Below are 12644 nucleotides of genomic sequence, written 5' to 3'. Positions count from 1 at the left end.
GAGCCAGACTGTCCAATTCAATCAATTGAAAAGATGAAAAGGTCACACCCAGCTGTCCCTCTCCATCCACCCACGGCACAATCAACTACCTCCTAAAAGGCCTGGCAAATACCATGGAAGACTATGGGAGCCCTCATGTCACCACCATCATAAGCCAGCATTGGCAACACATGCCTTTTTCTTGCACTGAGATTGTACTTTTTGGAATCTTATAAGCCACTAAAATTTCCTTGCCAAGTTCTCAAAACTGTTATTAAAATATGATACAGATCTTCTATAAATACATTTTTCTTACACTGAAGGATTCCAACAAAACAGTGAACTGACATTATATTGACTATCTGATCAGCTTCCAGTTCATCACAAAACGTCAGACCCTTCTTTTGGAAATGCCATCAAATACTCAATTGGAGCTTAACAGGATTCTCTACAATTTTCTATCTGTTAGGCCATGATGACACTAATAAGAATGAATAGATTGAGTCCATTTGTCCCCTATTTAAATTGGTCTGGCTGATCTCCAGCACATACATTACATGTGTTGGAAAATAAAGGGCCATTTCATTTTATGGATTTCTATAAGCAAAGTGTATACATTAAACTTACCAATGGCTTTAATTGATTCTCCAGGAAAAAGTGGTGCTTCTTCCATCTGTGCCAATTTATTTCCATCCCTCAGAGCCTGGCAAAGAAGCAAACAGGAGTAACTCTCACTTTCCATCTGCATACCTGAGAAGAATTTTGGTGTTCTGTGCTGTTGCTATAAGCGTGCAAAATGTAAGCCCCCTTCCCTTTAAAAGACAATTTCAAAGCTTAGCATCACAGGACATCATGCTGCATATTCTAGCAAATTGTTACATTTTAAATTTCACAGTTAGAAAGCATTAATACAGAAATGGCTTGACATGACAGATAAATACTATGATTACTACATAGATAGCTATCATAAGGTACCTCTAGAATTTGGAAATAAGGTCCCAAAAAGGTTACCTTCTGAGTGTGAAACTAATACAAATAAAATCAACACTAGATGTGGGTGCTTAGCTAGCTGTAGAAATAACCCAGCCTATGAGATAGTTTGGAGAAGCCTGGAGTCTAATTAAAATGCCTAGGGAATGCTCTCAGGAGAATATATAATTAAGGAAAGTCCTAGGCTTTGGTACTGAAGCCAGTTACGTGCGCGTGCACAGGTGGACAGGGGACATGAAGAGTGAGATTGTCAGTGTTCGCCCAGAGTATTCTCTCATCTGGCAGACAAGAGTATTTCAATCCATACTGCAGAGCAGTATGTGTTCATCAGGCATCTCCCCAAGCCAATTCACTCTGTACTCATTTCACACTCACCAAGAAAATTGCTAGTGACTTACTAGGTTTTTTGGCTACCATTTTACTAGGAAAAGGATGCCATGAATGGCTGGAAAGACACATTACCACATTTTTAAATGACCAGATTGGCACTGCAGCCCAGTAGCCAGTCTCTTGTAAGTCTAGTTGGATAGTGCTGGATAACTATGGTTATTATACATAGTGAGAAAATGGTGTTCTTCAACTACAAAGCTAGGGACCAGAGCCTGAACTCGGGGGCTATTCCAAGGTACTGCCACCAACTATGAGATGTTGCCAAGGAAACCAGTTACTTTCTCCTTGGAATTTCTGACTTAATGTGTCATGAATAAGAATAAGGTGATCATAACCCCAGCAATTCCCAAGCTGTGTTTCATAAAGCATTAGTTTCCCAAGAGATGTGACTAAGTCTTTTTTTTTGTTAAGTTTGGAAAATGCTGGCTTAAACAAAAGAAGTTAAGCTGTTTTTCAGCGAGACAAGTCTAATGTGTTAATGTACACTGAATCAGCAAGAGGGCACTAGAGTATAATACATTTCTCATACCTAGCTTATCAGGGACTGCTTTTTCAAAGGAACACCTGTTAACATCGGAGGCCACTAGTGTTCAGCAGAAAACAGGTCGAACAATACCAAGTTTTCAGCATAATTTTGTGAAGCAAAGTATTTTTTTTTTTTTTTTGAGACAGAGTCTCACTTTGTTGTCCAGGCTAGAGTGAGTGCCGTGGCGTCAGCCTAGCTCACAGCAACCTCAAACTCCTGGGCTTGAGTGATCCTTCTGCCTCAGCCTCCCGAGTATCTGGGACTACAGGCATGCGCCACCATGCCCGGCTAATTTTTTATATATATATCAGTTGGCCAATTAATTTCTTTCTGTTTATAGTAGAGACGGGGTCTCGCTCTTGCTCAGGCTGGTTTTGAACTCCTGACCTTGAGCAATCCGCCCGCCTCGGCCTCCCAAGAGCTAGGATTACAGGCGTGAGCCACAGCGCCCGGCCCTGAAGCAAAGTATTTTAAAATGGATGTCTTTAATAATTCTAAGTTATTGAAAATTCAACAAACTTTTTCATAGTTATCAGAATGTCAATATGTTTTATCAGAGAAACTTAATGGTCAATTTAGAAACGCTAGTAGTTTCATCAAATTTTATAAGATAAAGGAAAAAAGTCAAACTATAAATAGCAAAATTAATGCTAAATATTCATCAGATTTATGTCTGTTCTCTATGGGGAGGGCACAAAATGACATGGTCCATTCTCCTCCTCATCAAAAGATACATGGTTAAAATAATACAGATTAGAAGTCATCATTACCTTCAAACAACTTATTCAATTTAAAATTTTCATCTACATTGCTTTTAAAGATAGTATGGGCCAAATTTTTTTTTAATTATCACATTAAAGGGGATGCGGAGGATAATTTATGGTTTCAATTTTATACTCACATACTCACATTTGATTTGGAATTATATCTCTTCTACAATAAAGCATAAACCAGCATATTTTTAAATGTCCAATTTTAGAAACACTAAAAGATCTTAATAAAAGCCTTAATTTGAGTCTGCTTTAATTTGTTGCCTGAACTAGTGACTAATTTTATAACATAGTCAGAAAGTGAGAAAGCTATTTTAATCAATATCAGAGGTCTAATTTACTTCAAATGTTATATTTTTAAAGCTTATTTTAATGGCTAAATATTACTATATATCATACAGAATTTCTCAACTTATATTTTAAAATAAATGGAGATTATTTTGAAATATATTTACTAACACAAACTGCTTTAATGAACTGAATCTGGAGGGGATTGGGAAGATATGACTCCCTTTAAGTTTTAGAGCAAGCAACATTTTAAAGTCCTCAACCCAGGACTAGCTAACAAAATGTTGCAGATGGGAGATGGAGGTGATTGGGACCATTTTAAGAATGCACAAGACTCTCAAGGTAGAGGCTGAAAATCAAACTTTTTTTCTCTCCCCATAGTCATGTCAAGTTTGGCTTGAAACATCTGTACATTTATGAGGCATGTATGTGCTGGTGAGACATAGTAAGACAAACTTCTCACTAGTGATAATTAAATCTGGGACATGCTTTTTAAATGATGAAAAAGCAACTATCTAAATGAAACAAATGATCTGACTGCTTCAGATTTCCCCATAAAAGGTTCATTTTGTAAAAGAAACACATTTAGCTTTAGCATAGGAGTTTAAGAGGAGAATAGATTTTAAAAGGTTTGTTTTGTTTGTTTTGGTGAGTAGATTCCCTTTTATAAAGCTGGTGTTAGGAGATGGGACTCACACTTATGCTATATTAAGCTTTTATTGCAACTACCAGGTTACACAGGACATAATTTGACCCTTGCTTTATCCAAGCCATGTTCAGCACAATCAAAGGATGGAATATTATTGTGAACTAAATTTGATCTCATAAACACACCTATTCCTCTTGGTGCCTTTGCTCAAAGATTGCCCAGCTGAGGAATTCCCTCTGATAAGCTTATCCCAACCTTGTTCCAGTGACCCTGAAGGTCCAGCTGACACCTGCCAGCTCCCTGAGTTTATTCCTGAGGGCTCCAGCCCACCCGGATGACCCTGGCCTCTCCCACTACTTTTCTCTTCCACCTAAATCTAAGCTGCCAGGTGGATAGTTTATATAATGGCTGCACGCCAAAAGCGGTGGTTTTCAAATTGGGCTCTTCAAGATGCTTCCAGGGCCACTAAAGGAGGGTAGGGCTGAGTGGTGGTAGACAAATACACAGCTGAGCATCTGTGGCTTGCCATGCTTCCCTGAAGCTGCTCTTCTATTGATTTCACATACTGAATTTCTACACAAGCCCTAGGGAAAGTACTGCTGCTTTAGAAAACTCCAGTGAGGGTCTAAAGGTACTAAGCAAAGAGTAAACACTCAAGAATACTCAATGAATAATTCTGTATTCTGATTAATAAATCAGAATGTACTCATTCTATAAATACCTACAAGGTACCAGGTACCATGGTGGGCACAGACCATGTAAATTTGAATAAAGCAACGTCCGCACCTTCAAGCAGCACCCTTAGCATGTGTATCTGTCCCCTCTATGTCTTTGTAAAGGGACTACAGAATCCTACAGTGATGGAGGGTCATTAGATTCATCAATAACCCTATCTGGGGAAACTGAGAAGCACAGATGAACAAATTGCTGATTGACAAAATGTTGGATAAACCAATTTTAGCAAATAATGTCATGATGGAATCTACCAAATTTGAACAGGAGGGCACTATTGTAGTGGTAAAAGCATCTGGAAAGGTTTGCTTATCATCTAGAAATCTAGTATGAAATGGCTTCTAAATACATGATCTGTAGCTACACACAGATGAACATGTAGAACTTGCCACCTGATCAGCTTCAGCTTCAGAAGGGTAGCCATTGTGTTCTTCCTGAATCTCCTGCACAGCACCAGGTGCATGGACAAGAAAAGGCAAAGAGGAGAAAGAGAAACACGTGCAAACAGACAGGTGAAAGGACAGAATTTCTTTTTTAAAGAGACAGTAAGCATGTAAAAGTCAACACACCTTTCACAGCTTTGCAAATCACAACATTTTCCCCCTTGGAGTTAAGGAAATAACGTGTAGGCCATCTATAGCATCCTCAGCCTAAAATGGAGTATCTAGTCTGTGTGTTAGGGTAGAAAAATGAAAAGCAAACAAACATCGCAGATTTCAAAGATGCACTATCTTTTTAAAAATCAAGCAATACTATAGCATATAGCAAAGAAAAATAACAGGCACATAATGTGCTCACAGAAAATAAAGCATCCACAGAAACCAGGTAAAGGGCAAAGTCAAGCCTAAATACAAAGGCCATTCATAGACATGTATTTTAAACACAGTAAGTATTCAAATACTCTAAAGAACTATTATATTGCCCAGGGATCAATTCCACTGCATGCATGCAAATATCACATGCTAGAGATTATATATATACACACACACATGTTATTGCTTATTGCTAATACTGTGATTTATGAATCAATATCATATTAAATATTTCTAATTACTTTATCAACATGTTTCAAAGAAACAGCTAAGAGGTCACACATCCTTATTTAAATTTTTTCCAATCCCTTTAAAGGTATATTGTTCTTAATTTCTTCATAGAATTTTTTTAAACTTTAAAAATTGGATTTTTAATTCAGCAGCTGGTATAAAGAATATGCATACTGAAGACAAGACTACAACTCCTTTCTAAAGTTGTATCAAGTCTCTGAAGCATAAAATATCAAAATTTAGCATAGTTATATTTTTGCTTCATGACACTTTGGTTCTAATGACTATATTTCTTTAAAAGGCAACTAGTGAAGAAACAGTAGAGCTTTTAAAAGAATTTACTATTTCCCACCTTTTGTTTTTGTCAACAAAGTACAATAACTACTTATCACATTTTTATACTTTATCCTCCAATTTAATTTAGCACACAGTTGGCAAAGCTACCCTTCAAGGCAGTGTAATTTTTAAATGCAGCCAGTTTTTGAAATTTCCTTTTTTAAATACAAAGAAAATCTAATCATTCTTTGCTTTAAAATTTTAAAAACAGAAAAATGAACAAAAAAAACTCATACATTTCAAAGTCATGCAAGTGTAAAGCTAAATAGTAATATTTAACAATGTGAACTGATGAAAGAAAATGATTTCCACAAGCAAAAGAAAACATAGTGAAAACAAGATTAAACAAAGGTAAACCGACTAGAATAAGAACTGGATTTAACCTTCTTATTTTTGTACTACTTCATTGGCCTTAATAAAATTAAAAATTTAAAACTGAAATCATTAAATGATACTGTCAAAATCCACATTGTTTTCATCTAATGAAAATAGGTTAATTTTCAATATCTGATACTACGGTTTAAATGCATGCACGTTACCAATCTTTGTCTTGCTTTATGAACACTCTGAAACAAAGGGAAGGAAAATCATGAGGAAAATATAAGCTATAATTTACTATATATGCATTTTTAAAAATACTAATGGGGATTGATTTTACAAACTTTATCTTTAAAATTAGCACTTCTGCTTTTTGGATTCAACACTCAAACACAAACATGACTTGAAATTTTATTTAAGATAGGACAGACAGCTGACCACTTTTTAGGGGGTTGTTGAATTCTTTAGCATGAATTACATGATAAACAAGGTTAAAAGAAGCCTCAGTAGGCCTAGCCTTATAACCCCGGCCATGAATATCCATTTGGTCATAATTCACTTAGTACAAAAGTCAGTATTGCACATTGGTAACAATTTCAGCATCCTGCCCTAACACACATTGGCTTTTATTGCACATTAAAAGCATTGTAACAAATAAAGCATTTCTAGTGAACACTTAAAGCTATGACACAGCAGAGCAAATTCATCTGAGTGACTCATAAAAACCCTCTGAGAGGGTAAAGAACACTAAATAGACTAAGTGTTCAATAAAGCACAGACACACAAGGAGGAGGCCCATCTGACAAAAGCCAAATAGCCTTACCCTTATATCAGGCCTCCTGAAAACCTGTTAGTTAAAATACAGAACATCATCATCATGGACACATTACTATTGACCTGTGAAAGATGCCATTAAGTTCAACAGCCCCTTCCCTAAGAAATATCATAATACTCTAAATAAAACCAATGAGATCAATCCTAATACATTTGTCCTCTAAGTTTCATTCAACATCAAATCAATCTTAACACATTTGTCCTATGATTTTCAGGGAAGTCTATGATTTGGAGAAACATGTTGCCCTTAGGCTGAGACTAACTACATTATTTTAAACACAAAGCCCTCTGTCAAGTGCTATTACAAGCTACTGTGAACAGGCTGTGTTTAAAAAGTTCATTTGTGTTTCTGTTGGAAATACTGAATGCATTTTCCCCACAGAAACAATGATATAAAAAGGCAGTTATTTGCCCAAGCCAGCCCACAAAAACCAAACCAAAAAACCACAGAAATCCCCACATTGGACCCAGAGCACAGCTCAGCTCTAGCATTAATGATATCACGAAACTGAGTTAACTACAAAACTTAGTCTGGTTTCTATTGAAATGACATCTCCAATTCATACTCAGGACTCCAAAACTGAAGCTGCTTTAGGGAGAGCAGAGTGCCTGCTCCCGTCCCAGCACCACTTAGGGAAGCTCCAGGTGGGAAGCGGTAATTGCTGGTCCTGGAGTGGGGAAGTCAAGCTTTATTCAATCGGGACACTGATTTCAGCAACATTTTTCCTGTGCCTGTGAATCCTAACTGAACATGCAGCATATACGTTCAGAAAGCCCTGGTCAGAGGAAACAGCCCACAGAATGGACGGAACTTTTTTTTTTTTTGACAGCTCCAGTTAGCATCACCTACGTCAGCAGGGATGGAACTTTCGAAAACCAAATAGTTGTAATGGCCTAGGGAAGACTTTAATCATCTGTTTCACATTCCAATGTCTGAAATCCTATCATCTAACTACTAAATGTTCATGGAAAAAAAAAAAAGAAAAAAAAAATCACTGGAGGTTCTTATTAGCTTGATGGTTTCATTTAGGATGCATAAGATCACCTGAATATGAAGATGCAGACTTCAAAAACATTGTATCATTAAAAGAAAATAATCCAGAATGTCTTTTTTACTTCAAGGAGTAAGTGATGCTGTAGCTCAATGAGAATTAAAGCCCATACAAAAGTTACTAAACAGACTATTTAGACTAAGAAATTTAAATCTGGCTTTTTTGTGGGGGAGATTTATTTATCTTTGTGGTGCTGGTTTCATGTATGTCAAAACTTATCAAATTGTTTATTTTAAATATCTGAAGTTTATCATTTATTAACTACTCAAGAATGTTGGCAAAAATATAATACATGCTTATGATAATTTAAAAAAACCTCAAAACAGAAAGTCTCCCAGAGTTTCATACACCAGTGCCAAGCATATTCACTAGACCTGTTTTTGATTCTTCTGTGGATTGCCACCACCACTACAAATATGGTTACACCTGTATTTCTTAACTTGTCAATTTTAAACAGTGTTTATTGTCCTATTTTAATACATGAGAAAATAAACTCTCAAACTATTACCTTCCTCTTCCCAATCTCTGCTGATTGAAATCTTTTTAGTTCTGTTGTTTTCCTTCAGCAGCAGCTGCATGAGAAATGCTCATGACTTTTATGTTCCAGACACTCTTTTAAGCACTTGAGTAACATATTTTATTCTCAAAACAACCTTATGAGATACAAACTATTATTGGCTCCATTTTATGATGAGAAAACCAATGCACAGTTAAGTAATCTGGCTGAGTTCAAGGTGGCAGAGCAAGTATTAATACTGAAACCCTGCTAGTTTTGCTCTGGATTTGTACTCTGAACAACTCTGCTGTGCTGCTTAGTGTGGTGTCTTTACAGTCAACACATTTAAACTATAGCCCCAAGCCCTATTGTGACTGCTCAAATGTACATCTCTCTTAACTCCCTTCAGGTTTGTTGAAGAAATCAACACCACTCTCCCTTCCTCCACCTCCTTACCTCCAAACCTCCTTTTCAGCATGCTTTATTATTTTCACACTTGTTCTATAACTACAATTAATGTTTTAATGCTTTGTCTATCAATTGCTAGTAAAAATCAAACACTAAAACACAGCATTCACAATAAAATCTTTATAGCTACTGTCCACTGCAGAACCAAATAGTGCCATTGATGAACTTCATACATGGGAGATATAACTCCTTGTCAATAAGCCTTTGCTACTGGAAGAAGAAACTAACTTGAAAGTTTAGAAGGGGTAAGATAATAATCTGCTTTTAAAAATCACATAATTCTGTACCTACTGTAATGAAATTCTCAATGTTCTTGGCATGAAAGGGAGAAGGCCAATGGAGGCTTACCCGAAAGTCTCTAAGTTAATACCTATGTGTTTCTCTCTGGTTCATTTTTCCCCTCTCCTGAAATAAGCCACTTTAGGCACACACAGAAGTTCATTTTCCTCTTGAATCTGATTCTGATGGAAGCCAGAGAGAATAGTGGTTTTAAGTCAGGAGGCCTGGGGGCCAGCTCTCACTGAGGATATAGGACTTCCTAATGCCTACACTCTGGGCCTCAGTTTCTACAAATAAAATGATGGGTGTCTACAGGATGACTGCATGACCCTGACCAGTTCTAAAATCCTAGGAGTCAAATTATCTAAACCTCATTAAAAGACTTAAGAAAATATCTCCCAGGCTGGGCGAGGTGGCTCACGCCTGTAATCCTAGCACTCTGGGAGGCTGAGGCAGGCGGATCGCTTAAGGTCAGGAGTTCGAAACCAGCCTGAGCAACCTCGTCTCTACCAAAAATAGAGAGAAATTAATTGGTCAACTAAAAATATATAGAAAAAATTAGCCAGGCATGGTGGCACATGCCTGTAGTCCCAGCTACTCAGGAGGCTGAGGCAGGAGGATCATTTGAGCCCAGGAGTTTGAGGTTGCTGTGAGCTAGGCTGACACCACGGCACTCTAGCCTGGGCAACAGAGTGAGACTCTGTCTCAAAAAAAAAAAAAAAAAAAAAAAAAAAAAAGAAAGAAAATATCTCCCAAAGCAAGGTTTAAGGAGGCAAATTGACATAATAGTTTTAAAAATGTGCTCTGGAGTCAAATCCTGGCTCTACCACTTACTTACTGGCCACAAGACCTTGTATAAGCCATGCACCCCTCAGAGGCATAGTCTCCTCTTCTCTAAACCGGCAATGCTAAGTGTACCTCTCCCCCAGGTTGCTGGGAGGGTTAAATCAGTTAAGATAATTGTATCTGGGGTAGATAAGTAACTTTTTTGAGTTGATGGGTCTCAGCTGCCTCAACTTGTACAACTATCTAGACATGTCCAACATCCCCTCCCTCAACTCCTACACATACCAAAAACCTATGAGGTGTAAAAGAGTTGATAGTGATCTTAATCTATTTAACAAAGCAAACATAATGCCCAAAAGTTAACTAAAAATTTACCTACCCTTATCACACTCTAAATGGCTTTTACTGAATCAAAAACAAACAAAAAAAATTAAATTAGTATGAAAGTTTGTATTGGGGGTAAAACTCCCTTCCTCTGGCCTTGGGTTCCTTTGATGTCACCTTCAGGGCACTGCCAAGAAGAGAGGTGAGAGCTTCTGCTGACCACCCATTTTGGGTCGATTTGGGTAAAGGGAGCCAGCATGCTCCACATTGCCCTCTGGGATATGTCTTCCAGGGAGATCCTGAGGGTATAGCCTGTTCTCCCCAGACTGTGGGGAGTTCCCCTGTGTGGGCACTGCCCCAAGAGAGGCCACAGTAGCCCAGGGCTGCCTTTGGGTGCATTTGTTTAATTCTAGAGTGACAGATGAGGCAGCCCACCTAAGCCAGGCCCTCCAAGCCAGCTTTCATCAATTAATAAAGCTGATATTTTGGTTTAAATCTGTTTGGCTCCTCTTAGTTCTTGATAAGGTAACAGGTGATGCCCCTAAATCCTCAACAGTGTGAAAGTATTTTAGAAAGTTTTCAAACACAGCCAGTATTACAAATAACAACAAGCAGTTGTTGAAGGCTTATTTTATACCAGGTACCATGCTACTTATGCTTTACATGTGTTATCTCAACCTTCCCTGTCACCCATATTTCTAATGAGGAAACTGAGGCAGTGAGAGGCGAGGTGACTTGCCCTAGGCCATACAACTAGCAACAGCAGAGCAAGGATTCAAACTCCAGCTGGCTGGCTTTAGAGTATGCTCTTGACCTCAACAAAGTGCCACCTAGGTCTATTCCCCTTCTTGAGGGGGGCTGACAAAGGCCCTCAACTCTTAACTCCCAGAGCACCCTTCTCTGGTCCCCTTTCTCCTCTCACCACACCTTGTCTACATGTCTATTTTAACATTCACCACAGACCAACTTTGCCTCACTATGACTTCCATGGAGCCCAGCCTGGTCCCTGGCACATAATAGGTGCTTACCTTATGTTTCTGGATGGAAGTGGATTACTGTTCAGCAATTACAACACACTCCTGTATTTGTTTTTACACATATAAATGTTTATAGAGTAATAGTGTGCAGTAAGTGAGCGTTTGTATGTATTTCTTTCATATGTTGCCCTATTTAATATATTCAACTTCTGCTATAATACACATTATACAGATGAGGACACTGAAGCTTAATAAGGCTAAATAACTTGTTAGGCAGCTACTCAGTTGTGGGGTAAAGTGCTCTGACTCCAAATTTTATGATCTTTTGGATAAATCACATAAGAAAATTCTAAGTCAAATAAATTTCAATTTTTTATAAATGAGTTATCTTTGAACTTATACCTCAAAAGGCTTCTTTTCAAAAAAAAAAAAAGGTAGTAATATTGGAATAAAACCACCACTGTTTTCTGTCTTAGATATAAAGCCTATAAATAAAATAATTTTGCTTTGCAATCAGATCACTAGAAGATGAGCTTAAAAAAGGTTTTACCCTGCTAAGAAGTTTGATATATTAGATCAGGAGATGGCTGTACTTGCTGTAGTAAAACTGAGCATGTTTGTTGGCACCTCAATAACCAGAACTCTACACAGGTTAGTATTCACCAGCTGGCTTGAGTCAGAGGCCAAATACAGGCCAATACAAATCTCAAAATAGTCAATCTTCCTGTTACACTTTTTTACAAGGTCATCAGAATACAGCCGTGGTCTTTGGGAAATTAGCCACACCTGAACTTTGTTTGATACCCTTCAAACCCTGACTTAAACACTCTGTAAAGCCCTCCAGAAAATGTGGAGAATGAGCTGTTCAACCCCAACCTGGTTGAAGTACGCCAGCTTAATTTCCACTTTCAAAAGGAATGAGTAGGTGGGGCGTGGTGGCTCACCCTGTAATCCTAGCACTCTAGTAGGCCAAGGTGGGCGGATCACTTGAGCTCAGGTGTTCAAAACCAGCCTAAGCAAGAGCAAGACCCCATCTCTACTAATGGAAAAATTAGCCAGGCACGTGCACAGGCCTGTAGTCTCAGCTACTCGGGCAGGCTGAAGCAAGTGGATCCCTTGAGCACAGGTGTTTGCAGTTGCAGTGAGCTATGATGACACCATTGCACTGCAGCCTGGGTGACAGAGAGAGACGCTGTCTTAAAAAAAAAAAAAAAAAAAAAAAAAAAAACGGAATGAGTTTATCTGCAATTGAACTAGAAGGATAACTGTTGATATCCTTTTTGTTAACTAAATTCTAACATCTTTATTAGCATAATTATATTTTTCATTTAAACAATACTTCTGGTATATCATGATTGTTATAAATACTAACTATAATAAAAAATTATTTTACATGCAATATAATTA

At 37.8% G+C, this 12644-nt stretch overlaps 1 protein-coding gene across 12 annotated transcripts in view; it reads right to left on the bottom strand.

The window, feature by feature from the left end:
* The window catches only part of MTMR1 (myotubularin related protein 1), a 68033-nt gene that overhangs the window by 42469 nt on the left and 12920 nt on the right, over positions 1-12644 (bottom strand). For 4 of the 12 annotated variants that reach the window (XM_075999538.1, XM_075999539.1, XM_075999537.1 and 1 more), the window contains exons 3-6: positions 6845-6868; positions 6243-6269; positions 4717-4767; positions 607-682 (exon numbers count right to left, since the gene is read on the bottom strand). In XM_075999538.1, the coding sequence (XP_075855653.1) occupies positions 607-682; positions 4717-4767; positions 6243-6269; positions 6845-6868 (178 nt within the window). The other 8 variants (XM_012753327.2, XM_020285182.2, XM_075999536.1 and 5 more) reach the window with 8 other exon arrangements.

Source organism: Microcebus murinus, chromosome X (assembly GCF_040939455.1).
Source record: "Microcebus murinus isolate Inina chromosome X, M.murinus_Inina_mat1.0, whole genome shotgun sequence".
NCBI lineage: Eukaryota > Metazoa > Chordata > Mammalia > Primates > Cheirogaleidae > Microcebus > Microcebus murinus.
This window is presented reverse-complemented; position numbering and strand designations above follow the sequence as displayed.